Source organism: Chanos chanos, chromosome 3, assembly GCF_902362185.1.
Source record: "Chanos chanos chromosome 3, fChaCha1.1, whole genome shotgun sequence".
Classification (NCBI taxonomy): Eukaryota; Metazoa; Chordata; class Actinopteri; order Gonorynchiformes; family Chanidae; genus Chanos; species Chanos chanos.
In genome coordinates, this window is record NC_044497.1 from 43,180,249 (window position 1) to 43,204,209 (window position 23,961).

Below are 23,961 nucleotides of genomic sequence, written 5' to 3' on the forward strand. Positions count from 1 at the left end.
CTCTCTCTCTCCCCCTCCTTTTTTTTTTAATTCTCTCCGTCTGCCACTCGGTCAGATACACACTCACAGATACACACTTCTGTCTTTCACTCTACAGAGGAGTGTTTCTCTCTGTCTCAAGTACACTCACTCTTTTTTCAATGCATAAACTAAACACCACTCTCGATCACTACGGTTGCCTCCACAGCTAGCATATGCAGTCTGAGGGAGCCATGTGTGGACAGAACAAGTTTCATTTTGATAAACTTGCGCAATGCTGCTTGGAGATCACAGCCTCTGTGATTCACTGTTTGGAAATACCTAATACCTCCAGTCCCTCTTGTGTTGTTTTTCTTTTGCCAACTGTTTTATGGTTACAGATTTGTCATTTTACATTGCAGCTGTAGATTCACTGTTTGATTGAGCACGGTCTGATATTGACATGATTGGTGAAATACACAGGTATGTGTGTGTTTGTAAATCCTTTCCTCATGGTGGAAAGACTTAGCTCCTTGATTATTGATGTATGGCGCCCTGGAGCTCCACAGTGCACATAACTAAAGGCCCCACTAACTGAAACTTTACCCAGTGGAGTCTCAGTCGCTGGAGTAATTTAGTGCCCCTGTCTCCCCTGCCCTGTGGAAGCTGCCCTTCCCCTTGCACAGTAATGGGGGTGGTAGTGATGGCAAGGAGGGGGTCAATGACTTACCTTTAAAAGAATCCGACTGAGTTCCCCCCCTGACCCCCTGGCTGCCCCGGTGCTTTTACCCAAGCTGATGTGGCTAGGTGGTGATTTAAAGTAATAATAAAATTACCACCGCTCTGCAGCATTGGTGAACCCAGACGGGGCACCCTCAACATCTGGCTCTAATCGAGCTTTTTTTGACTGATAGAGACGGATGCTCAGTAGGCCAGTGTGAGAAAGACTGCGCAGACCGGGGGCCTCCATAAAGCAGGAGATGACCTGTTTCACATGATGGCTATCTGCCGCCTGCTCTTCTTATGCACTCAGGTACAGCCTTACATCACTTCCCTCTCAGGAGAGAAGGAGAAGAAATTGACAAGGGTACACACTTCATCTGCTCACCACATGTCCTTAGGGACCCTTTCTTTCTTTCTTTCTTTCTTTCTTTCTTTCTTTCTTTCTTTCTTTCTTTCTTTCTTACATCAGTCTCATCCAAGGACACTTAAACCAAGACCGCCTCGGCATATGTAACATTCTCCATTTTAAACGCTTCAATGATATTGTGTTTCACTGGGAAAGACTGCTGGGTTTTGATCATAGACGTACTTGGAGTCACTGGTGGCCCCCCTCTCATATGTCACTGCTTTGACGTAACCTAAGTTAGGAAACACATACCTATAATTGAGCACCAAGCTGAGGAAGGGTAGGGGGCACATAACCAAGAAAAATCCTCATCGCCATCAGGCGCCATCAATTCCAGAATGTTTTTCCTCTCTCTTTCTCTGTCTGTCTGTCTGTCTCTCTCTCTCTCTCTCTCTCTCTCTCCCTCCCCTGTCCTGAAAGATGTGTTTGAGAGGGAGAGACAAAGGCCATCTTGTGTTTTTCCTGAAGGAGGCTGAGCTGGAGCAAGGACTGTGTGACTGGGAGGAGGCTCAGCTGTGCTCTGTCTAGTCCATAGAGCAGCACTCTGTCCCAGACACCATTGTGTTGCTCTACTGGCAGCCTGACTCAGGCTGTTCTGGGAAGAGAGGTCACAGGGTAGCTGTGGGGAGCGGGGTTGTCTGATGTGGTATTATGGGCAGTTAGAACAAAGTAGTCATCGCCACTGAATAAAACACAGTCCTGGGTTACCTCACGGCCACCCTGAATTTCAAATGTTTCAGAATTTCATCCGTGATATCGGGGCGAACGTGAAGTAGGATGCCAGCCGCAGAGCACAGTTATAATTAATTGAACATCTGTGAGCTCGTGTGCAAGTCAGTTGTTTGAGGCTGGGCAGATGAGTGACGGCATATTTAGTCTTATGTCTAAGATACGTCACAGATGAAACAATGCTTTGTTGTAAATCAGAAATATTTATACATCTGCCTACGTCTTTTTTTCTTTTTTTTTTTATTAAGCATGTAATTTTCGAAATGCCAGTGGTCTTTTTCTCGCTCTTCACTGAAAGTTTCAAGAGCCTTGGCAAGTCAATATCGTCCATCTGTGTTGAGCAGACTAATAGAAGCATCTGGCACTGGAAGAGCTCAGAGCCCAAACCTGGGCCAGTACCTGGATTTGATATCATACACAGACACAGACACACGCACACACACGCACACTTACTCACACATATATAAATGAGTGGTCGAGTTACAGCGACTACACACATCGTCTACATTGCGAGACCTCATGACCTGCCTTCCAGACAGACTGCTGACATCTCAGAATAGCGTGTGTCTGCCTTGCTGATCCCATTTGTGCTGCAGCATCCATTATAATCTAATCACTATCCTCATGGACATCTATTACTTTTGCCTATTAGATATTTTTAACCAATTTGATTTGCAGTCCTGTGAGTCTGAGCACCAAGCCTGTCTGTGTGTGTGTGTGTCTGTGTTTCTATGTCTGTGTCTATGTGTCTGAGTCTGTGTCTCTGTTTCTCTGTCTTTATGTCTGTGTCTTTATGTCTGTGTCTCTGTTTCTGTGTCTTTATATCTGTATCTATGTGTCTCTGAGTCTGTCTCTATGTTTATGTCTTTATTTATATCTGTCTGTGTCTTTATGTCTGTGTCTCTGTTTCTCTGTCTTTATGTCTGTGTCTCTGTTTCTCTGTCTTTATGTCTGTGTCTGTGTGTCTCTGAGTCTGTCTCTATGTTTGTCTTTATCTATATCTGTCTGTCTCTGAATGTGTCTGTGTCTTTATGTCTGTGTCTCTGTTTCTCTGTCTTTATGTCTGTGTCTTTATGTCTGTGTCTCTGTTTCTCTGTCTTTATGTCTGCGTCTATGTGTCTCTGAGTCTGTGTCTTTATCTATATCCGTCTGTCTCTGAATCTATGTCTATGTTTTTAGTCTGTGTCTTTGTGTCTGTGTCTCTGTTTCTTTGTCTTTATGTCTGTTTCTTTATGTTTGTGTCTTTGTATCTGTGTCTTCATCTTTGTGTCTTTGAGTCTGTGTGTGTGTGTGTGTGTGTTAGAGTCTGTTTTTCTCTGCTAGAGTAAACGTGTATGTATCAAATAGAACATCGGTCTGCAGTAACTTGTAAGAGTCTTGTCTCTTGACTCTTGGCTAAGGCTCCAGGTACTGTGCGGGGCTTTGTTTATGTGCAGGTTAAGTGTAGGAGAAGGTATCCAGAGGGCAGGTTGAGCTCTCTTCAATGTGTTTCTAATGTTCCGGAGCAGGGGCACTGAGGGACTAGTCGGGGTGAGTTATGACTGCCCCAGTCTCGGCCTCAGTCATCACTGTAACTCAAACACTTCCTTACGTAACGCCGCGCTGTCACAGGGCATGACGGCGCTGAAGTCACACTCGCACGGGAGGCCATGCTATGGGAGCAGATGGGCCCCCTTTATCGTAGATGTGTGTGTATATTAGATGTGTACTTTACGCTGCAGACGTACCCCTTAGACTTACTGATTCATTTATCCACTTATCGCAGATTGAGCAACGTGTGGGCGGCCTTTGAAAGAGCACTGAAAAATATATCTTCCAATCTTTGTCGACATTATAGATGCATAGAGATGCATAGATTTTTCTGTGACTTGACGAAGGTACCGTGTGGTCAACAGTATTATGAAATAGCTCCATCACTGCATACACACATTATGTGTACGCAGGGCCAGCAATTTTTGTTTTGAAACTTGAACATGATTTTGGCTCCTCTCTGGCCCTGAGCTCCTTCGCTGGGAATGTCTCTGAGCTGCCGAGTCCCCAGCCGTGGGCCTTTCACTGCCCCACATGAGTTATCCGTCAGTTTATTAAGATGAGGAAATCTGGGCTGAACGGGCCTGTAGCTGGCAGTGCGTTAAGTGAGGGGGCCCACAGACTGGGCTGTGGTTGATTCTGGAATGAGCCTGATTTTACACATGAGCGAACAGAAACCAGAGCTCTGCAAAACAACTGGCCAGAGTCTCAAGGAAGGAGGAACTCTGGGCCCTGGGCACCCTCCAACCGCATCTTGGAACAGAGACAGGGCAGCGGTATGCACCGGGGGCCAGATACTGAGGCTACTTAGATGAGCTAAGCTTGCTTGTCTGTCTCTGTGGTTGTGGATTATTGATTGGAATAGAGTTGAAGCGGACTTCAGTATACACAGGCTTTCTATGTTGTTTGAGGTCTGTGGTGCAACTGGTATTAGGTAGTCAATAAGAAGGCCACAATGATTTCCAGCGATCACAAATTGCTCTTAATATCCAACATATGAATAAACAGTTCATGATCAGCATGTTTTTATAACTGTTTAAACTGTCTGATTTCAGTCTAGGGTCATTATATGGGTTATGCTCAAATTTGCTAATGAAGCTCTAAAAGAAGTCCTCTTGTCCAGCTCTGCACCCCTCAGTGATGTGAGAGACATGATCGCGATCGTCGAAGGAAACGAGTCCCTCTTGTAAGATGAGTGGAGCTACAGGTGTGTGCATGTGTGGTTCAGTGTTTGATGGGTTTCAGATGGGTTTGTTGATCGAAGTGGGAGCACTTTGTGTTGATGTGGGCTCGCCAGCAGGTCACCTGCCAGAGCCTGAGGGGTTGTCTGTGTGTGTGTGTGTGTGTGTGTGTGTGTGTGTGTGTGTTTGTATAGTTTTTTCGACTCTTGATGTTTTTCAGGGGGTTCTGGGAGTAGAGGACAGACTCATGGTGGATGGTGCAAGAACAGGGTTGGCTGGCGGGGCGGATGGGTGGCCGACCTCACGGTCTGGCAGCCTCGTAGACGACTGGCTGACTGCCAGCTCCTCAAGTTGTGTTGCAAGTCCAGATGTGCTGTTGAGCCCTGTGTAAATTGAGTTACTGTATATCTGCACTTTGGCCAGCCAAACAGGCTGACGGATTTCTCCGCCCTGTCCCATTCTCCACAACCACCCTCGCTCAGGGCCAGGCGAGGAACGCTGTGTGCAGGGAGCTTCGGTAGTCAAAGCGCTGAGTATCGTGTTTAGTCACAGCTTGCCTTGCTACCTGTCTCTGGCCAGCGCTTCACAGTGTTTACATCCAAACGCAGGTACTCTGAGTGGAGCCCATGAGTGAGTAAATCACTGATGCACGGAGCCAAATACCAAAGCAAAACTCGAGGGACGTGTTCTCTCTCTTAGATCTCTGTGCTGCAGCCACGGTGGGAGTGCAAGCTGAGTCGCTTCCTTTAAGCTGTGAATGTCGAGATTAAGACCTTCACGGAGCTTTCTCGCCTGTTAATTAAACTTTAGCGGACAGGCTGTAGATTGCCCCTGATCAGGCTTTGGCTCATCTTATCGACCGTACATGGAACGGGGGCTCACGGGTGTAGAAACACAGATATTACGGGGAATCTCACAACTTTGCCAACTGCGGCAGAGTTTTATCCACACGCACACACACACACACACACACACACACACACACACACACACAGTGCGATTGCCCCTTCTGAAGAACATTGAATTCTCTCACTACCCACACTGCTCTTCCCTGTCCTCGCAGCTTCAGACTGTCGTTTTCCGGGGCAGTGACGACAGTCAGACAGTTTGCTGTGTCAGCTGCTGCTGTCCAGGGCTCAAGCGTCTCGTTCCTGTTGTCTCTGTGAAGCGGCTCTTTGTCAACAGCCACCCTCCAACAACTGCCTGCCCCTAACCCACCCACCCTACCTCATATACTTGTTACATTCGTGGGGGTTTTTTTTTTCGTTTTCTTTTTGTTTTTCTTCTTCGTTTTTTTTTGTTTTTTTTTTTTAAATTTTGAACGCGTTCCACTGCCAAACAATAGACAAACGTAGCCGTGTGTTCCAAGCCTGTTCCTGCTCTTGGAAGCAGCAGGATTGTGTAATTTTGTAGCAATGAAGTCCCAGACAGGGAAATCTTAATCAACATTCTTGGCATGATAGGGGAGCTTTGGCTCAAAGGATGTTTTGTTTGATTATTTAATTCTGATTTTTTTTTTCTTCCTCTCAGAGGACAGGAAAAATTCCAGCTTTTTTTTTTTTTTTTTTTTTGGAGTCCCTCTGTTGCCTGTCAATGAGGAGAACTCAGTGGCTGTGTGTGGATGTGACACTAATGCGACCGTCTATGCTGAGTCTGGATGAGCTGAAACATGGTTTGGCTGACACTGTGATAGTGGCTGGTCTGAGGAAATGTTGTCTATGGGCTTAATTCCAGCCAGCGAAGGCATGCGCCCACCTGTGTACCCAGACTGTACATAGTACCTTTTCATGAAAGTGAGTGTGACTCAGTTGTACTTGGATCAGTTCTGAAATGAATCAGATTCCTGATCCACTCTTCACTCACCATGTCTGTACTGATAGTTTACCCTGCATTTATTCTTGGCTGTGGCAGGTCATAGGCCAAAGTTCAGGGTAGAGGCATAAATTAGGATCTGAACTGGGGGGAGTCATGTTATGCGTAGGGACTGCGTTTTAAAGCTAAGGTCAAGGTTTCCCAAAGACCACGCCATTCTTTCTCTGCCCCATGGAATTTCAGTAACATCATGGCAATCTCATCGCGTGCATTCTTTTGAAGGGGAATTTTTTCGTACGGGCTAAGGATGTACCTAAGTTTTTGAGGGTGTAATCTATACGTATCCATGGAGTCTAAACTGTTTATTTAAACCAACATGATAGAAATTTGAATGTCTCCAGGTGGGAGACAGAACTCTTTCCAATAGCATAAGCTCTTCCACGGGACAACAGAGAGTTCACCACTCATCTTTCTAGCCTGCATATTTATGTCCTAATTTCTCTCTCAGTTTATTTCATCGTTTGTTTTCACATCGGCACTTGGAGCCAGCGCTGATCACCGGAAAGCTTGCTCTCCAAGTCGCTCTGATTTGTATATGCTCTGGGGCGGGGCTGTGGCCCTCAGTTTGGAGTAGCTTGGCAGATATCATGTGCATGTAACTGGACTGGAATGAAGCTTGCATTGTTTTATTTTGGAGTTAATTTTACCGATGGGTATATAAACCGCCCCTGTAAAGATCTCATGCTTTTTTACCTGCCATTACATGAAATCATATACGTATATTCCTCCATTTATTCAGATAATATGTCCTGAGAATGATGATGAGGACAAGACAGTCAGGAGGAGCTGTTTTTCTGTATGGTATTTTTTTGTCCTCCCTGTTTTCTCTGTCTCTCTCTCTCTCTCTCTCTCTCTCTCTCTCTCTCTCTCTCTCTCTTTCTCGCTCTCATTCCTGGTGTCAGGTGTCTTTCACTGAATGTCTAATACTTTGTCCTCAACCCTCAACACTGGTTCACACACTCTCTCACTTCCACCCCCTCCCCTCCCTATTTTTCTCTGCCCCCTCCCCTCTCCTCCCCTCTCCTCCCCTCCCCTCCTACTCTCTCTCTCTCTCTCCCTCTCACATACAGATAAAGAAGTATTTTGAGCTAGAGCCCCTGGCGCGAGGGAAAAGCTGGATTCTGGAGGGCAGCTCAGTGGACAACATGGAGGCAGTGAAGGAGAGCTTCAGTCAGCTCATTCACCTGTTGGAGGAAAAGGACCAGGAGACGGGAAGGATATGACCCAGAAACTGCAATGCTTCACCGGCCCATACAAACAAACAATAACAACAACAACAACAACAAAAAATCACCACCGCATTATAGGCCAGCCCAGGCAACATAACCCCATTCAATATTGCCACTGTGTGAAGTACATTGTCACTCTGCTGTTACTGGAGCGCAGCCAGTTGCACAGTGGAAAGTTGAATGTATGCTCGTCTAAGTCCTATGAGGAGCATTATGGATACATATCCACAAAGAGAGAGGGCATATCACGTGATCAACGTATAACAACTTTAAAAAAACAAAAAAAAAAACAAAAAACCTACGTATTGCCTAATTACAGCAAGTATAAGTAACGTGATTATTAGTAGTAAATATGGTTTTAACTGTCTTCTGTAAAACAGACATAGTTGCACATTGCTACTGAATAGACAATGTAAACACAAGCTTAGTTATGTAGATCAACTGGAAATCATGTTTTCTAAATCTGTAAATTGTCCTCTTCGCACTCTGTGTGTGTGTGTGTGTGTGTGTGTGTGTATGTGTGTGTGTGTGTGAAGAGAGATTCAAGTTTGTACTTAAAAGCCTTAAAATATGCTCAAATGTATATTTCAACCAAACATGTATGTGGTCTCACAAATATCATTCAATGGATAGGAATACTATACACAACCGTAACCTGATTTTTTGGAAGTGGAATGTTCATCTGTGATTCCTCTACCACTAAAAAGAGTCGTTTCTCTTCCTGTCATGGTATTTCACTGATATGCATGAAGCTGCACCCAATGTAGGCTACTGTAGAGAATGAGTATTAGATACATATACTCTGGAAATTGTTTCAAAGCAGGGGGGGAGGGGTCACTTTCAACAGATAAAGGATCCACAGTAAAGCTTGATTGTTTTCAGTGGTGTCATTTGCTATCAAAAATAGATCCTCTTATTGAAGGGGAGGGGTTAAGTATTGTCTCTTTACCTACAATGGTAATTCTACACTACGCCTGAAAATGTCGTGACAAGGTAGACCTGTATACAACTAAAGAAAGTCAGTTTTATGTGAATAAAGTGTGAGAGTCTCCACACATATAGATCATGCTTGTCTGGGTCTGGCTCATGTTACTGTTGCCTCCGAATGTAAAAACACTCCTCAACTTGTCAGGTTCACCTCATGTCAGTAGTGCCTCTCGTTTTAATGAAGACTACGTGTTGTCGTTGTCCGGTTGGAACCCCTACCTCCAAACCTCACCACCCCTAGTCCACCCCTCTTCATCAACATCATCGTCGCCCTTTTTAAACAGAGGGAACAGGCTCCAACTTGAGTCCAGTCTCTGTTCTCCAACTGTTTATGTGCCACTGTTGTGTGTCCAAGAGCAAAAGTGTTCCACAAAAAGTCTACCAGTATCTGGGATGCATTGTCTTTGTAGGATATATGCTCAACGCCTTTTTGTTGTATTTATAGCTACCAAATTTTTATATCTTCCTCGCCAATTCAGATGCCTTTTTGTAATCCAAAAATTTGTACATTTGTTACAGATTAGACTTGTTCTTTGAAAGGGCATGTGCCTGACTTTGTACTGGAAGAACAATCTACATTTAGCAGTTTACTATGGTGGCATCAAGTCGTTCACAAGTTTTACTGTGTATATATGTAATTTATGCATAATTTCCACTGAGCAACATGGACAATAAAGGCTGAAGACAGACAAATGGTCTTTGTTCTTACTCTGTGATTTTCTGGCACTTGAGACATCAAATTGCCCCATGGTTAAAAATATCTTGTGTCTGGAAGTTGAGCCCTGTTGGTGAAAGAACAAAAGCCAAAGCTGCTTCAAGGCTATGGGGATGTTGTAGAGAAATTTCTTTCAAAGTGAAGCATTGTGGAAACATTAAAAATGAAGGTTGAAAATTTAATTATCGTTATTCTCCACGATAAAGATTATAAACTTTTTAAAGGCCACAGACCTGGAAGAATTAAGTATTTGAATCACATTTAGTATTTCTGTGTGTGTGTGTGTGTGTGTGTGTGTGTGTGTGTGTGTGTGTGTATGTGTGTGCTTTAAATATGATTTATCCTTGCTTTATCAGTAGGAGTGTGGCATTTGATGAGTGTCTGTCTTGATTTTGACATTTGTGTTTCTAAAAGTTTTGACTGGTTTGAACCCACTGGGGGCTGAGTGAGAGGGGACCTTTTCCCTGCAGCCCATGTGCAGGCTGTCCCCACCACTCACATTGGTCACAGAGTTTCCTCTGTTGCACAAGAGTCGTACGCATTCAGACTCTATACCAGCAACTCCCACACTGCCACGCTTACTCCCCCTGGAGTTCCCATAAACAGACGTATTTTTACTTCATATTTGCTTTGAGTTACTTACGTTCAGAGGATGGAATGGCTCCAACATACAGATCACATTTGGGTAACATTACATCAAAAGCTTGACAGAGAAATGCTATTAGCAAAGGACGCCGTGTTGTACAAATACGGTAAAATCAAGATTACGCAAGAGTGGGTCATTATATTAATGGGTTCTGCATGGCTCACTGTAAGAACTTTATGGGAGAAGTCATTCTTAAGTTTACCCAGATTGACTGTAAGAACTTCTTCTTCTTTCATTCAAGATACAAAAAAAATCACTTTCAAAACACATACTGGGAAATATAGGTTGTCAATGTTTCTGTTTGGGTGGCGGATGCACTACTTTTCCATCAGTTTTGGAGACCTGAGAAACTTTGTGCAGAAGCATAAGATGTAAATGAAGCCGAAACAAATACAATTACTCTCTCCGAGTATTGTGTCAGGGGGAAAACTCTAAAGGAGAGAGGATCACTTTAGAGTGCTCGTTCACTCGCTATCCCAGACAAATATTAGTATGCAGACAGATGAACGCTCAGGATTAATCTTTAAACTTTAACCATGTCTGAACAACTTCACAAAGCTGTCTGCAAGACAGAAACTTTAAATCTGCTCTTGCTTTTATCCAGTGTCGGTCTGGCAGCCAGCATTACCCTAATCTTCTTTTAAAAAGTCTACTCTCTCTTCCCCATCTTCTCTACACCTGTACATTAGGAGAGCGTTTCCAAAAAGTTTCTGAGCCATAATCACTTTTTATAACATTTCCCAACTACATTGTATTTCACCAATTTAATCAGTGAATTAATTATATATCTTTAATTCTTAATTTATCAAAATGAAACTTTGCAGCTTATCGAAATAAATAAAAAGATATTTGGTCATTTGTTAGATTAATCATCTTGCTTGATTGGAGAGAGCGCAGACGGTTGAGCAGCTGCAGATGATAGTAGTTGTTTACTGAAATGCACTCTGTGTTTTACCTGCATTTCATACAAAACCTGCTGCAGAGAAGAAGATATGTTGGGGTTTTTGTTTTTTATTATTATTTTTAGTTATTTACATTTTCTGTCGATTTTGAATTCTGTCAAAGTGATGAAATACACAAAGCTATAGAACATGAAACTACATGATTACGAAAAAACTGTCTCATTAAATGATGCTAACGCACATTGTCTATTACGCATATATAACCTTCACTGATGTTCAGGACTGTCAAGTAATGTTTACTTACCAATTAACAAATGTTCCCATGTCTCCATTTCGCATTAAGCTCTGTATACCAAGAGGTCAAACAAGGGGACAAAATGTACATTCCTCCATCACTCATGTTTGCACATCAAAACAGCTTTGTCAGAGTCGAGAGTAATGAAGCATGTGCTCCCATTTGGGGCACACTGTATACACTTTTGTTGCATGGACACAGTCTCCCATTAGGCTTTTATTATTTGACAGCGAGTGAGAAAATAGGTCTTGGTAATGTAAAGAGTGTGACAATGAGCTGCATGGATACACTGTCTCAGTCTCTCTGTGATCAGATTACAAAGCTCAGCGCCAGAGTTTGTTAATTGCTGAGAATTCTGCTTTAGGAGCATGTAGCTCTCTATCTAAGCAAGTCCAGTATCATCCAGCATTTGATAGATGTTGGACCCCAGGGAAGATTTTATGTCTTTTTGATGGGTCATGGTGTGCCTGAAAAAGGTCTCCATGCTGTTGTTTACGCTTCCAACAAAGCTGAACAACCACAAACAGCCATTCTGAAACACCTGATCTTCGCTATACTTAAATAACTACAAGATTTTCAATACGCTCAGAGGTTGTCATCTGTCAAGTTGGGCTGGGGTGGGGGCCAGAGCCTGGGGGTGCTACTGGTCCTCATCAAAATAGCTGTATATACAGAACTCAAACAGACTGTGGGTTTATACAACACAACATGATGACTAGTCTGATATATGTGCAAGCTATACTGTAACTTAACTGCTTGCCCGTCCATGTAGTTTGCTTAAATCAAATCTAGACAGCCAGATAAACTGAAAGAACTGTTTTGACTGCTGTCCAGAGCAGCAGAAATTTCAATACACCCCGAAGTCGAGTCTATTCTATTTTCAGCCCCAGCAGTACACACTGTGTGCACAGACCTCGCCTGACCGGTGGCACTGTCTCATAGACATCGACCAACTTACACGTTTCTATTGAACTCCCATGAGAGCCCCAGCAGGGGTCCAGTGGACACTGTCTGGCAGCAATATATGGTGCCCACATCCAGGACCATCAGGAAATGACCCACTGCCAAACTCAGTATTGCCCACTCTGTTCTGGGCCGAGCAGCTTTTGCCCCCCCAAAGGAAATCTTAACACTTTTTGATGCTGCATGCTGTTTTTTTGTTGTTTTTCTTTTTTTTTTTCTTTTTTTTTGAGCAGTGCCAGAAATATTTTTTTCAGTGTTTTTTTTTTTCACCTCTGTCTCTAGCACAGAGCTCTTTGAGACCAATGTCCTCATATGAACTTAGAGTGAATTCTTGGAATATCCCAGAAGCCCTCTGAGAAGAGCAGGAAAGTAATTTTGTCCTAGAATGGTCTGTCACCCAATCACTGGACAGCATTCCTGACAGTGTGAAGGACAAAGGTGAGTTTCATTGCAGCGTCAACGCCATGGGAAAACTCTCCAGTCTCACTGTCATGTCAGCATTTCTTTAACACGGTTATAGAGGCTGTCATCTATTTGTTCTGCCTTTTCCAAAACATGCACAAGATAGCCTGTGTGAGTGTGTGTGTGTGTGTGTGTGTGTGTGTGTGTGTGTATGTGTATGTATATATGTGTATGTGTGTGGGCTCTGATCACTATCTCATTTGGCTACAGTCTTCTGAAATGTGATTATACTCTCTGGGTCTGTGATCCGTGGCAGATGCTGCTCAGCATGGAACACAGGATCCTGATGCCCATATTCACTTATGTGAAGATATGACTGGAGACAGAACAGGCTGGGCTCAGTGCTGATTCAGCCTCTCTCACAGGAGCACAATGAGTGCCAAGACCAGTTTCATCCTATCTTCACCACTGGCCTCTTACCTGAGCCAATGATTCATACACTGCACCCGGGGTCACCTTTAAGACATTCACTTAAAGTTCACTGCAATCAAATTAACCACAATGGCATGAGACTGTCTGGTTCTAATGGGTTAAAGGCAAATATAAAATCGCTACAAAATCAATTTGACGGACATGTGAAAGAAGAAAAATGCATATGAGTAATATCTGATGAAAGAATTACAGCCATAGACTGGTTCACATGCAGATGTCCAAGCATTTCAGATTAAATGTCCAACCAGGAGGAGGAATGAGACAGGACAGACATGGAAGTGTTCCTGTCCCTTACAATTATCTCTGTCTGTACAACTTCCTGGCAAATTAGTTGTCTTGCTCTGGCCTAGACAGCTTCAGTAGCTACTGTAGGACATCAATAGCTGTGTACTTGTATTCCCGGGCAGCCCAATTCTCACGAACAGAGGATAATGCACTACACATCCACTCTCTGGCGCTCTCTTTAGAGTTAATCTGTGAGGTCAAGGCCGATTACATGCTAAGAACTTCGCACTAGATCACTCCAAACCAAAGAAACAGATCTAAGAAAATGCTTCTGGGAGGAGTAAACATTGCGCTTCTGCAAAATTGTTTTCTTGACAACGTGTAAAGTCTTCTAGTATTAAACCGGTCTGAAAGCTGATGCATGTCCGTGTAGTCGTACATTTATACAACATTCTAATTGGCGGGCAGAGAAAATGAAGACAAGAAACTGTCAGAAATGTTTTACTCCTTATGCTGTATTTTTACAAATGGCATCCTTCTATGTACATAAAACATTTACATAAAAATAAAAAAAACCCTCATAATTATATAACTGTGTCTCTAACATAAAAATACACAAAATAACGAGGAAAAATATAATGCAAAGACTGATACAGTTAATTCTGTACAGAATGTGATAAAACTTGCTCTGTATGAGCCATCTGCAAAATAAAACATTGACTGCATTAAAAACATTGGCAAAAATAGTGTTCAAGCAAAATATCAATGGCACATTTAGACAAAAGTTTCTCAAAAATCTGTTTTGTATTTCAAATGTAGAAAAAAATGCTTCTTAACCATCACATGAACCTGTTCACATGAAATAACGGATTGTATATGTGAAAAAAAAATGAAATGCATAAGACGTTTTTGACAAAGCCACTTTGGTCAGCTTTGATTTGTAAACAAGACCAGATCCATTAAAAGTACATTTATTAGTGAGCAATACTTTTCCAATAAATAAACACATGCAGATACTCCATGTTGGAAGACGAAAAGAAAAGAACACAGCATACTTGTTCATGACACAGACAGCAATATACAGCGTAAAGAGCACCTATATACCTTACATGATTAACATAGCACCCCATAATAAATAACAACTCTTTGAGAATAATATACAAGAGACGAAAGGTTTACAGTCAGACACTATAAATGTATAAATAAATGGACAAAATGTATAAATAAACATCCAGAGCTATATGACTGCTTCTTCTTTTCCTCCATGGAAAATAAATAAGCACACGCATTATGTACAATATGAACATGACTCTGTGCTGTGTCTGAGTCCCATTTCTGGTGCTTTATCCGGTTTATAGTGGAGATACATGAACGTAATCCATGTAGTACTGGTCTTCCTCCTCCTCCTCTTCCTCCAGCTCCTCTGTAATGGCTACATGGAGGAATATAGGAGCTGCTGCATCATTTTACAACAACACAACAGCACAGAATCTTTACTGCATGGCTTCTTAAACGTCTTTTAGAAAAGAACCAAAAATCGTTGCAAATTTGTTTCTTTCCATGACTTCACAGACAGTCTTTTAAAACGGTGAACAAGAGCATCTGAAAGAATGCAATGGGATTCACATAATGTGGAGGATTGGAGCGTTGAGCAGGGGGAGTGGGTGGGGGACTGAAGGTTCAGTGGTCTACGCCTGAAAGCAGACAGAAAAGTGCTCTCATTTTGGACAAGCTCTTTCAAAACCTGGCTGCGTCCAGCTATTGGCCTCGGAAACAATGTCTAACCTGATTTTATGCACTCTGACATGGGAAAAATTAGAAGCAAACACAACACATAATGCATTTATTCCCTTCTTATCCACATTGATATCACAGGACTATCTGAAGCTTCTACACATTTAATGCCAACAAACACAGCTTTAGCTGATGAAGGTGAAGTATTCCTATAACCGGGTCAAACAATAGACAGTCCATCAAATCAAACTCCTCCTCAATCATTAAGGATACGCAACACAAGAGGTCTATGAGTTAATAACATAGATTATTCAAATATTAGTATTTTTTCAAGATATACTAGACGCTGTACATCACAACCAAAATGTCACTTCTGGTTGTTAGCTAAAGATACTTACATGGTTTCTCACATATATAAGAGCACACATGAGGGTATTTACACCTAATCTGACACAGAATTCACATTTTCTTCATCACACACACACACTGGGTTGTATCATGTGTTAATTTCAGTGCACTTAGAAATGATGCAGCCAAATGCATATGCAAGAACTAGATTCACATATATTGTAAACACAGTGAGTGTATGGCCCGATGTGCTTCTCTCATAAAATGTCTACAGCACATGTTATATGTTAGACTCTTTTCCATGCAAATGCGATGGATATGTAACCTTTTACATATATGCCCACAGCTTTGCAGAGAGCATACTACTCCAGCTCTAAGGAATTCAAAACCATTTCTTGACATAGGTGATTTGAATGGATGTAGTTAGAATTACAGCCCCATGTGAATTAAGGCAGCTCATGACAGCACATTCTGCTTACTCCTGGACACTGCCTTTATGCTTCTGGCACATTCCAGAAAATTCTCACTGCTATCGAGCCAAAACATGACTGAAAAAGAAGATGAATCAAGCCAACACAAGGGCACATACAAGCACAGCTGCCTCCAGAGTCCGTTGCCGGTAGTTTTTTGAAACGGGACATGGGTGGGAGAGTGGAGGTGGGCAGGGAGGGAGAGGTCAGGGATGTTGTTCTCAGGGAGGGGGGGAATTTTCCCCAGCTTTGCTTCTGCTACTTACAGTTGCAGGAGCCAGAGTGTTTGACCTCCAGGACTAGGCCTTGTGAACAGGCTGCTTGCCTCATGGCGCACTCGCTGGGGTAGGTGGTATTGTCGCTGGCACACACACTGTCACCAGGGCGACTCTCCGGGCAGACGTCCTCACACACGGAACAGCGGCCCCGACCCGTCCGAGAATCCCACAGGCACCTCTTGCCTTCCCGGCACTTAATGTCCTCGCATGACCTGGCGTCTGCAGAGAACAAGGTAAATCAGACTTGCCGTGCATCATTTATGTTCAAACTGACTGGCTCAGACTGGTATACATATAAGTCACTTTCGCTTCTTATCTAACATCTGGTTCTAACATCTGGTTCAGTAAAGCCCTTCTGCTGAGCTTGTTGCTAGTGTAAAAAGAAAGCATGCCGATAGCATATCCATACATTGAGACATATGACTGGAATGGGGATTAGGATGAGAAAAAAAGTCTTCTGGAACACCAGAAAATTACAAACCATGTAGAGGAAATGCTCATCCTAAGTAACTAGAGAGATAAATTACTCTCAGCAGGATCACTCTGATTGTACCGTGGAAAAGCAAAGGGGCATATTTTGACCATATGTCTACACAGGTAGTGTTCAAAGTTTTATAGTGTTTAAGAATAAGGGATCAACCGAGCATCAACACGCACTGACACTACAAAGCAATAAGACAGCTCATAAACAGAACATTGCTCAGAGTTAAAAACAAATTAGAACAGTGTGTTATTGTACCAGAACACACTAATGAGGACCACATGTTCAACGGAGGATGATGCAAGCTTAAGCACTGGATAGATCTGCTCTCACCTATGCATTTTCCTTCATATGCCACCCCAATAGACCTCCCAAGAATGCATGTGGCCCTTCTTAGATGGCAGGCACTGGAGTATACAATCCCATCGTTCCCACAGAGGGACTGCACTGGTGATGTCACCTCTGGGCACAGGCGGTTGCATGTCACACAGTAGGCGTTGTTGGTCTGGTCGACTACACACGTGGAGCTTCCAGGGCATCGAACGTCATGGCATGTTTCTATAAACACATGAATTTACAATTTAAGTCCTATGGCCAAATATGAAACATACCCCTGTAGAGTCATGTATCCTGTTGACCTTTCACCTCCTTGCATGTCTCTAAAACTGACACTTTCACTGGATACAGTAGAACTTTCGGCTCTGTATGAAATCTTAAGGACTATCAGTGTTGAGATCTCTTCTAACAGGATCTTGTCACGATCTCTAATCATTCATATCAGTTGAATAGGGGCTTAACTGTATTTTTCTCTTCCCCATTGTTTACACTAAAATGGAACTAAACGTCATTCCATCCCCTTCAGCGGTAGGTAGTCCTACTGGAAAAAAACAGAGCAGACTTACTTCTGCACTTGCCCTGGTACTGAGCTGTGAGGTCAGGGTGTCTCTTGCACCTGGCTCTGAGGAGTGCACACTCATTACGGTAGGTTTTGCCATCTGAGCCACACACTGGACCCTTCCATGTGACATTGGAGCAGTCTGGGGCGCAGACGCAACGGGGTTTGTTCCTCTTGTTCATCTTACACCTCTTTCCAGGACCGCAATCAACGTTATCACACGTTTCTGAATCAATCAGTCAATTAATTAATCATGCAATCTGTCACTTTTTCAGTCATTATATAAAACCTTTTTGGTATCATTAATACTTTAAATAACACTGTTAGAAATGTCACATACATATTTAATTTTTAGAGTTACTTCTGTTGTACTTTAGGACACATTTCATACCTTTGCATGGTATGCAATTTGGGGCACCACCGTTGAAGATCAACCATCGGAATAACGTGTTATTGGGCACATCCTCCTCGGTCCATGCGGTCCCCAGTCGGCCACTTTTACAGCAGTCCTCCCGGCTCATCCCAGACATATATAACACTTGGCATCTTCCGTTCTTTCCCTGCTGAAGCCAGCAGTTGCCAGCTGTAAAGAGCGAAGTCCGTTATGTCGGCTTCTAACAATTCAGCATAATCCGTGCTGCCTCCAATGGTCATGTTCTGATTTCAGCGTGAGGAACTCACTGAAGACTTTCTTTGCAAGAAACTGTCAGCCATTAATTACCATTTCTTCGTTAACAATGGTTGACAAGTCGAAGGATTAATCAGAAATAATAATGGTAGAGATATATATTGAAGTCGAAGTTGGTATTTCATGATTTATTTATTTATTTTGAGGCGCATACAGCAAAACAACGACAGAACCGTAAGTTGACATACTTCGCGCAGTTGCTCAAGATGCAGTAAAAGACCACAGCCATTTGACACGTCAGTAAAAAGTATGCAGAAATTACTGATGCAGAAATTAAAGTATACAGAAATTACTGCAGAAACTGCTTCATAAAAACACATAGGTCAATTTGGAGTTACCGAAGTTACTGTGACTATAATTTGTGATTAATTGTTAACAGTCCTTGTTGATAAATGCATTTTACAGTTTATCTTAGAACTCCAGATTTATATTTCAAAATATAAAAGCTTTTTTAGTCTGAGAAAGAAAACAAAAAGAGCGATATCTCCATAAACCTTTTAGAAAGCCTTATTAGATTGTCCATCGTAGGCGCGTATGCAATTACCATGAGCATTCCATAAAAAATAAGACCTGGCCATTTAGAGGGGTAATTTATTTTAGCTTTGCAATGTCAGTGCATTATCGGACACTTGCCCTGTATGCGCTAAAGGTGCTAGATGCCAACGTGCAGTCATGAATAAAGTTTACCAAACTTCTAAATGAGAGCAGTTTCTTACAATAACTCGTTACTACTGAAAATAAGGAAAACAGGCTAATTGTATGAATCAACAGTTCTTTACCTTGCACTTTATGTTGTTCCATTAAGTGCGCGAGCCAAATGAAAAGCGCAATCACGCCCTGGCGGAGCTGCGGTAAGTGTAGCATCCTTGGAATAGTGGGACGGGTGTTCGACCGCTACGGGCAGTAAAGTTATCTATCCACGGTGTTCGCACTGTGACTGTCATACAAACGGATTTCGTCTCGCTTTTTAAATCTATATGGGGGTCTCCAGTCAAATGCCTGTGGTGGGCGGTCTTCAAACTAAAGGGGGGTGGGGAAAGTATTACCAGTGTTTCCTAAGCAACATTTATCTGGTGACATTTAAGAATGAGTTGCAACTTTCTTTAGTGCAGAAAAGCATATTTTGCGGCATTTGTAACTTTACTGCGCTTCGGGGTGATCAATAGGGAAACAACGCGCATACCGTGTAGAACTGGTCAGATGAAACAAATAGCACTTTTTATCCAACAGACTGAATTGTCAAATTTGATGTATGTCGTATCAGTCAAACTGAAACCAAACAAAACCGCGTACTCTGCAACGGCCATGAAAGTAAGAAAAATATTTTGCAGTTAAACTTTACTACTGATGTTCACAAAGATAACTTGCGGTTAAGTAACCCGCAGCGTAAAGACTTGGATCAACACATCAATAAATTACATTTTAGATGCAACTTTTGCTTGTTATGAAATTGGAAATGTTTGTGAGACATAGCCGTTTGCATGTGGCAAACCTCTATTAACAAACTTACAGGGATAAACAGAAATTGATGCAGCAGGCTTTGAGAAGTCAGCCATCGGAATGCTTATGAACTACTTGAGTCCATCACCACCCCTTGCTTTGAATAGATCCGCGATAACAGACGATCTGCCATCCAGTTCAGACGATAAGCGTTAATCTTGTAAAGTGGTCCATTACAGTGAATTCTTACTGATAATAATAGACATAGGGATATGGTCGTGCTAATAATAGTTGAGACAGTTGTTTGGTCCTCTCCGGGTCAAATATATAAATATAGCACAACAAATCCTGCTTCAAAGGACACTAATGGGTGGAGTATTACATTACATTAGATGCGGTAAAGAAGGCATGTAGCTGTTCCTTAAACTTAAAGTTAATTGTTAAAAAATAGCTAGACATGATCAAATCTACAGATGACAGGTACTGTATTCTTCCCCCTGTAAAAGTGTGCCACTAGGCGAACAACTCTGAAACTCCTGAGCTCCATTATGACACATGGTATACCATGCCCTCTACCTGCAGACAGACAAAACTACGTCTGTCACACTGTCTCATCATACACTGCTTACGACTCAAGGCAACAGGAACGGTGTTTCCAATCCAGACAGCCAAATAACCTAATAGGACTGTGTTCTTGCTTACTGCATCATGACAGGCCGTCCTCAGGGCTGCAGGGTATCAGTAAGGATCCTTGCTGTGATAGTGTTTGTTGCAAAATGAGCATTCATATGGACCTAATCAGATTCTTACGTGGCTGCAAAATACTGATTCTTTAACATATTCCGAACAACTACGTTAAAGAATCAATAGCCGATCTATAGATTTTATCATGATAGTAGGACTTCCTATTGATAGTTAAGACCTGAGATCCATTTCACTTTGCTCCTCAAATACTTGCGCTTATTTTCCATTCTGAACGATGAGGGAGACCGTGAAGTCAATATCTATACAGCATCATCGAGGATTCAAATTGGCAAAGCCTTTGGCTTTCACTACGAGGTTTGGAGGACATCTGCTGGTGCTTTTTTTCTAGACAGAAAGTTCGATAATAAAGGCTACAGTTTGCATCAGAGCGCACAAAACTGCACAGAGAGACTATAACCACATTTAACCTAAATGATTAGGATTGTGATAACTAAATGCTGAAGTTACAGTGCCACGGATCAAAACTTTAACAGCTGACACTTTCAACCGTTACTCTCTGTGAAAATTCATTTATATCTACTTCCTGTTCAGCGGTCAGCTGACCAAAAGTAGAACCAATGCTGTCTCCGCTCCAAGGAAGAGGAGTAACAGTAGACAACAGTGTGTGACAGTCTTGCAGTGAAACCATTCTCTATACATGTATACCGAGGTAGGTAAATGTTTCTGTCAAATTCCTTAACTTATGTTTAATTGCATGAGTACCGATTTTCTGCAGTAAAAAAGTAGATTCTAATCTCTTAACATACAAGAATACTCTGTTTTCGACATCTCAGTTCAGAGGGCTCATTTGAAAGGTATCTGAAGTAACGCTGTTACTTTAAATATCCTAGAATGGTACTCAGAGTATCGATTTGTGTGTGTGTGTGTGTGCATGTGTGTTGTCCCCGAGTAGGTGACAGTGCTGTACTTCGCTAAGAGCGCAGAGCTAACTGGGCTGAAGTCAGAGGACATCAGTCTGCCATCGTCATTAACATCCCTGCAACTGTGGGAGGAATTAGAGAAAAGGCACCCAAGGTAGGTTGTAACGTAATGAAAGAGACTGATTAAGATTAAGATTACTTTTGTAGCTCATGTCGGTTTTCCTTGTCCAAAGTGCATTCATAATTTCCGTGCTCTCTTCATAGACTGTCAGTATTGCGCGAGCAGGTGGTGCTCGCTGTTCGTCAAGAGTACGTAACTTTGGGTGATCAACTTGTGGACTTGAGACTCGGTGACGAGATCGCCATCATACCGCCCCTGAGTGGTGGATAGATAGGTGGGCGGGAATCTAGTCAGGTGAGTAAAATTAGCGCCTGATCAAATTTGACCACACCTTCTTAACTACACGTTGGAAATATGCCATGCAACATACTTTTGCCTACTTAACTGTGAATATTTGCTTAGCCCTCTGTGTACATCTTAAACATTTGATAATTGTCGTTTTTCCTCACTAGGATGACTGATAATGGAGAAGGTCCTTTAGACCTTATAAAGCTAACTCATGACAAACTCTCTGTCGACGCGGTGTCTGACTCTGTGACTTGTCCTTCCTGTGGAGCAATCTCTTTGTTCATAGGTAGTAGTTTAAATTAAATATATCAAATTAAATGATATAATGTGGTTTGGTAACCAGAGAGCTGGACTAGCTCTGCACTGAACTGTGTGCTACATGGACAAAATCTAAGGCCAAGACTAGGCTTAATACTTGTCTGAGACAGGAGCACTGTAGGTGTTTGTTTGTGGATTCACGCTAGCGTGCAAAGGCATGACACAATAGTAAATGTTTTATTCTTATTTCAGGAACCACTAGGGATAATTTTGAAGGAAAGAAGGTGGTGCTGCTGGAATATGAGGCATACATCCCAATGGCGGAAATGGAATTTAAAAAAATCTGCAATGACATTAGAGTAAGATGGCCAGCTGTTAGGTATATCTGTATCCAGCATAGATTAGGGTAAGTTTAGTCAGTTATTCCTCAGAACTGTAAAAAAAAAAAAAATAACAATAATAGCCTTTTCATGGAGGTCTCAGGATTGTTGTTTTTTTTTCTTCTCATGATTGCAGTGTGGTTCCTGTAACAGAGGCAAGTGTAATAGTGGGGATTTCATCACCTCACAGAGGAGACTGTATGGAGGCAGTGACATACTGCATAAATACACTGAAAGCTAAAGTCCCTATTTGGAAGAAGGTGAGCTTTTGCTTTTAATGGATCCAGAACTGTGTGCCTAGATTGTGTCAGAACATAAATCAATTTAGAAGTATTCACTGAACATGTGAAATCTTGCCTGGTAGTTGTAAAGTCTATTTAAGATTTTGCATGAACAGTGCTTTGGAGTGATTTCCATGTCCTCTTTTAGGAGATCTATGACACGGAGGAGTCTTGCTGGAAAGAGAACAAAGAGTGTTTGTGGGCAGGGAAACAGGACGGCACTAAGAAATGTTGACCTCTGATCAGTCAGATGAAATAAAGACTTCACACAGATCCCAGAGCAAACTCGGATGACTGGCCTTTCAAAGATTTTCATCATTTTTTAATTGAATTTATCAAAACCAATGCTCAAAACCAGCATATATAAATGGGTAAATTACTAGAAAGCCTTTACATAAAAAATATAAAAAGTACCAGTGCAAAATACCGTGTAAACATTGAGCACAATAAATTAGTCTTGTTTTCTTTTGATTGTGGCAACTGTCTATGAAAAGTGATGCCATTAGGAATGAGAGCATTTTGTGACAATCTAATAATTAGGATTGTCTGAACACCTCAGTATTATTACCACTTATTACCACCATGTTGTTAACAGTTAGTTATGATATCCAAGGCATTTAAGATGAAATTTTTAAGTGAATACAAATATGAATTGCAACATGCTATTCCTTGGGACACAAACATTCAAAAATCATTAATAAAGATTGTACATTCTTTACATTCAAGAATGTGCTCATACTTTATCGTTCTTTATTCTACAATATTTACAATTTTATATCCAAAGGCAAAGTCTGGATGTGTGATTTTTTTCTATGTTATGCTGATGCTACACTGAAAAAAATTACAGTAATGCATTTTCATACTCATTAGACAAACAGGATTCTGCATAACAGTAGTTAATTCAGTGTGTACTATGTAAAAGGTCATCTGTTTCATGAATATCAGTCACACGCTCAAGCAGTTTCATTCAAATAAATAAAATCATACGATTTGTATTCTATGTTTAACACTCCTCATATGCCAGCATATGATTTCTCTTGGGGCAAAACCAAAGATTACCATACATTTAAGTATGGCACGTGAGTCTCTTAAAGAAACAAACAAACAACATATAACCATCATAAATACATGACTACTGAGTCTGAGTGACAAATAATATGCCTGATCAAGCCTACTCTGTCCAGTTTATATATGGATTTCCAGAGTAAAGCACCATCCCTGATACAGTTCAGTGAATTTTAAAACAATGGAGATGTTTAAAAAAACATACCAGTGCCCAAGACTGAAATAAAAAAGTACAGTAATTGCAATTTACACCAGTTCATACACAAGTCCACACACTGTACAAGCAATTTCAAAACACTCAAACACACGTTTTAACCCTTAGCTACTGCTATGCTAAGAGCAGCATACAGTCAT

At 41.9% G+C, this 23,961-nt stretch overlaps 4 protein-coding genes across 5 annotated transcripts in view; 3 read left to right on the forward strand and 1 right to left on the reverse strand.

Moving 5' to 3' along the window:
- Positions 1-9,286, forward strand: part of arl15b (ADP-ribosylation factor-like 15b) — a 29,583-nt gene extending 20,297 nt beyond the window's left edge. For both annotated transcript variants that reach the window (XM_030768424.1, XM_030768425.1), the window contains exon 5: positions 7,470-9,286. In XM_030768424.1, coding sequence (XP_030624284.1) covers positions 7,470-7,622 — 153 coding nt within the window. In that variant the 3' untranslated portion in view covers positions 7,623-9,286. The remainder of the gene's footprint in view (positions 1-7,469) is intronic.
- A 5,321-nt stretch (positions 9,287-14,607) lies between these two features.
- Positions 14,608-19,016, reverse strand: fstb (follistatin b). The gene is made up of 6 exons (XM_030768946.1): positions 18,929-19,016; positions 17,853-18,044; positions 17,469-17,687; positions 16,900-17,124; positions 16,074-16,304; positions 14,608-14,687 (listed from the first exon to the last, which is right to left on the reverse strand). The coding sequence occupies exons 1-6, from the start codon at positions 19,011-19,013 to the stop codon at positions 14,608-14,610; spliced, it is 1,032 nt and encodes a 343-aa protein (XP_030624806.1). The 5' UTR covers positions 19,014-19,016.
- A 1,923-nt stretch (positions 19,017-20,939) lies between these two features.
- Positions 20,940-21,627, forward strand: mocs2 (molybdenum cofactor synthesis 2). Its single transcript, XM_030769437.1, has 3 exons — positions 20,940-21,003; positions 21,247-21,368; positions 21,479-21,627. The coding sequence occupies exons 1-3, from the start codon at positions 20,992-20,994 to the stop codon at positions 21,603-21,605; spliced, it is 261 nt and encodes an 86-aa protein (XP_030625297.1). The 5' UTR covers positions 20,940-20,991; the 3' UTR covers positions 21,606-21,627.
- Positions 21,628-21,788: 161 nt separating this feature from the next.
- Positions 21,789-23,280, forward strand: LOC115808154 (molybdopterin synthase catalytic subunit). Its single transcript, XM_030769435.1, has 4 exons — positions 21,789-21,909; positions 22,134-22,287; positions 22,398-22,521; positions 22,691-23,280. The coding sequence occupies exons 1-4, from the start codon at positions 21,789-21,791 to the stop codon at positions 22,775-22,777; spliced, it is 486 nt and encodes a 161-aa protein (XP_030625295.1). The 3' UTR covers positions 22,778-23,280.
- Positions 23,281-23,961: the final 681 nt, after the last annotated feature.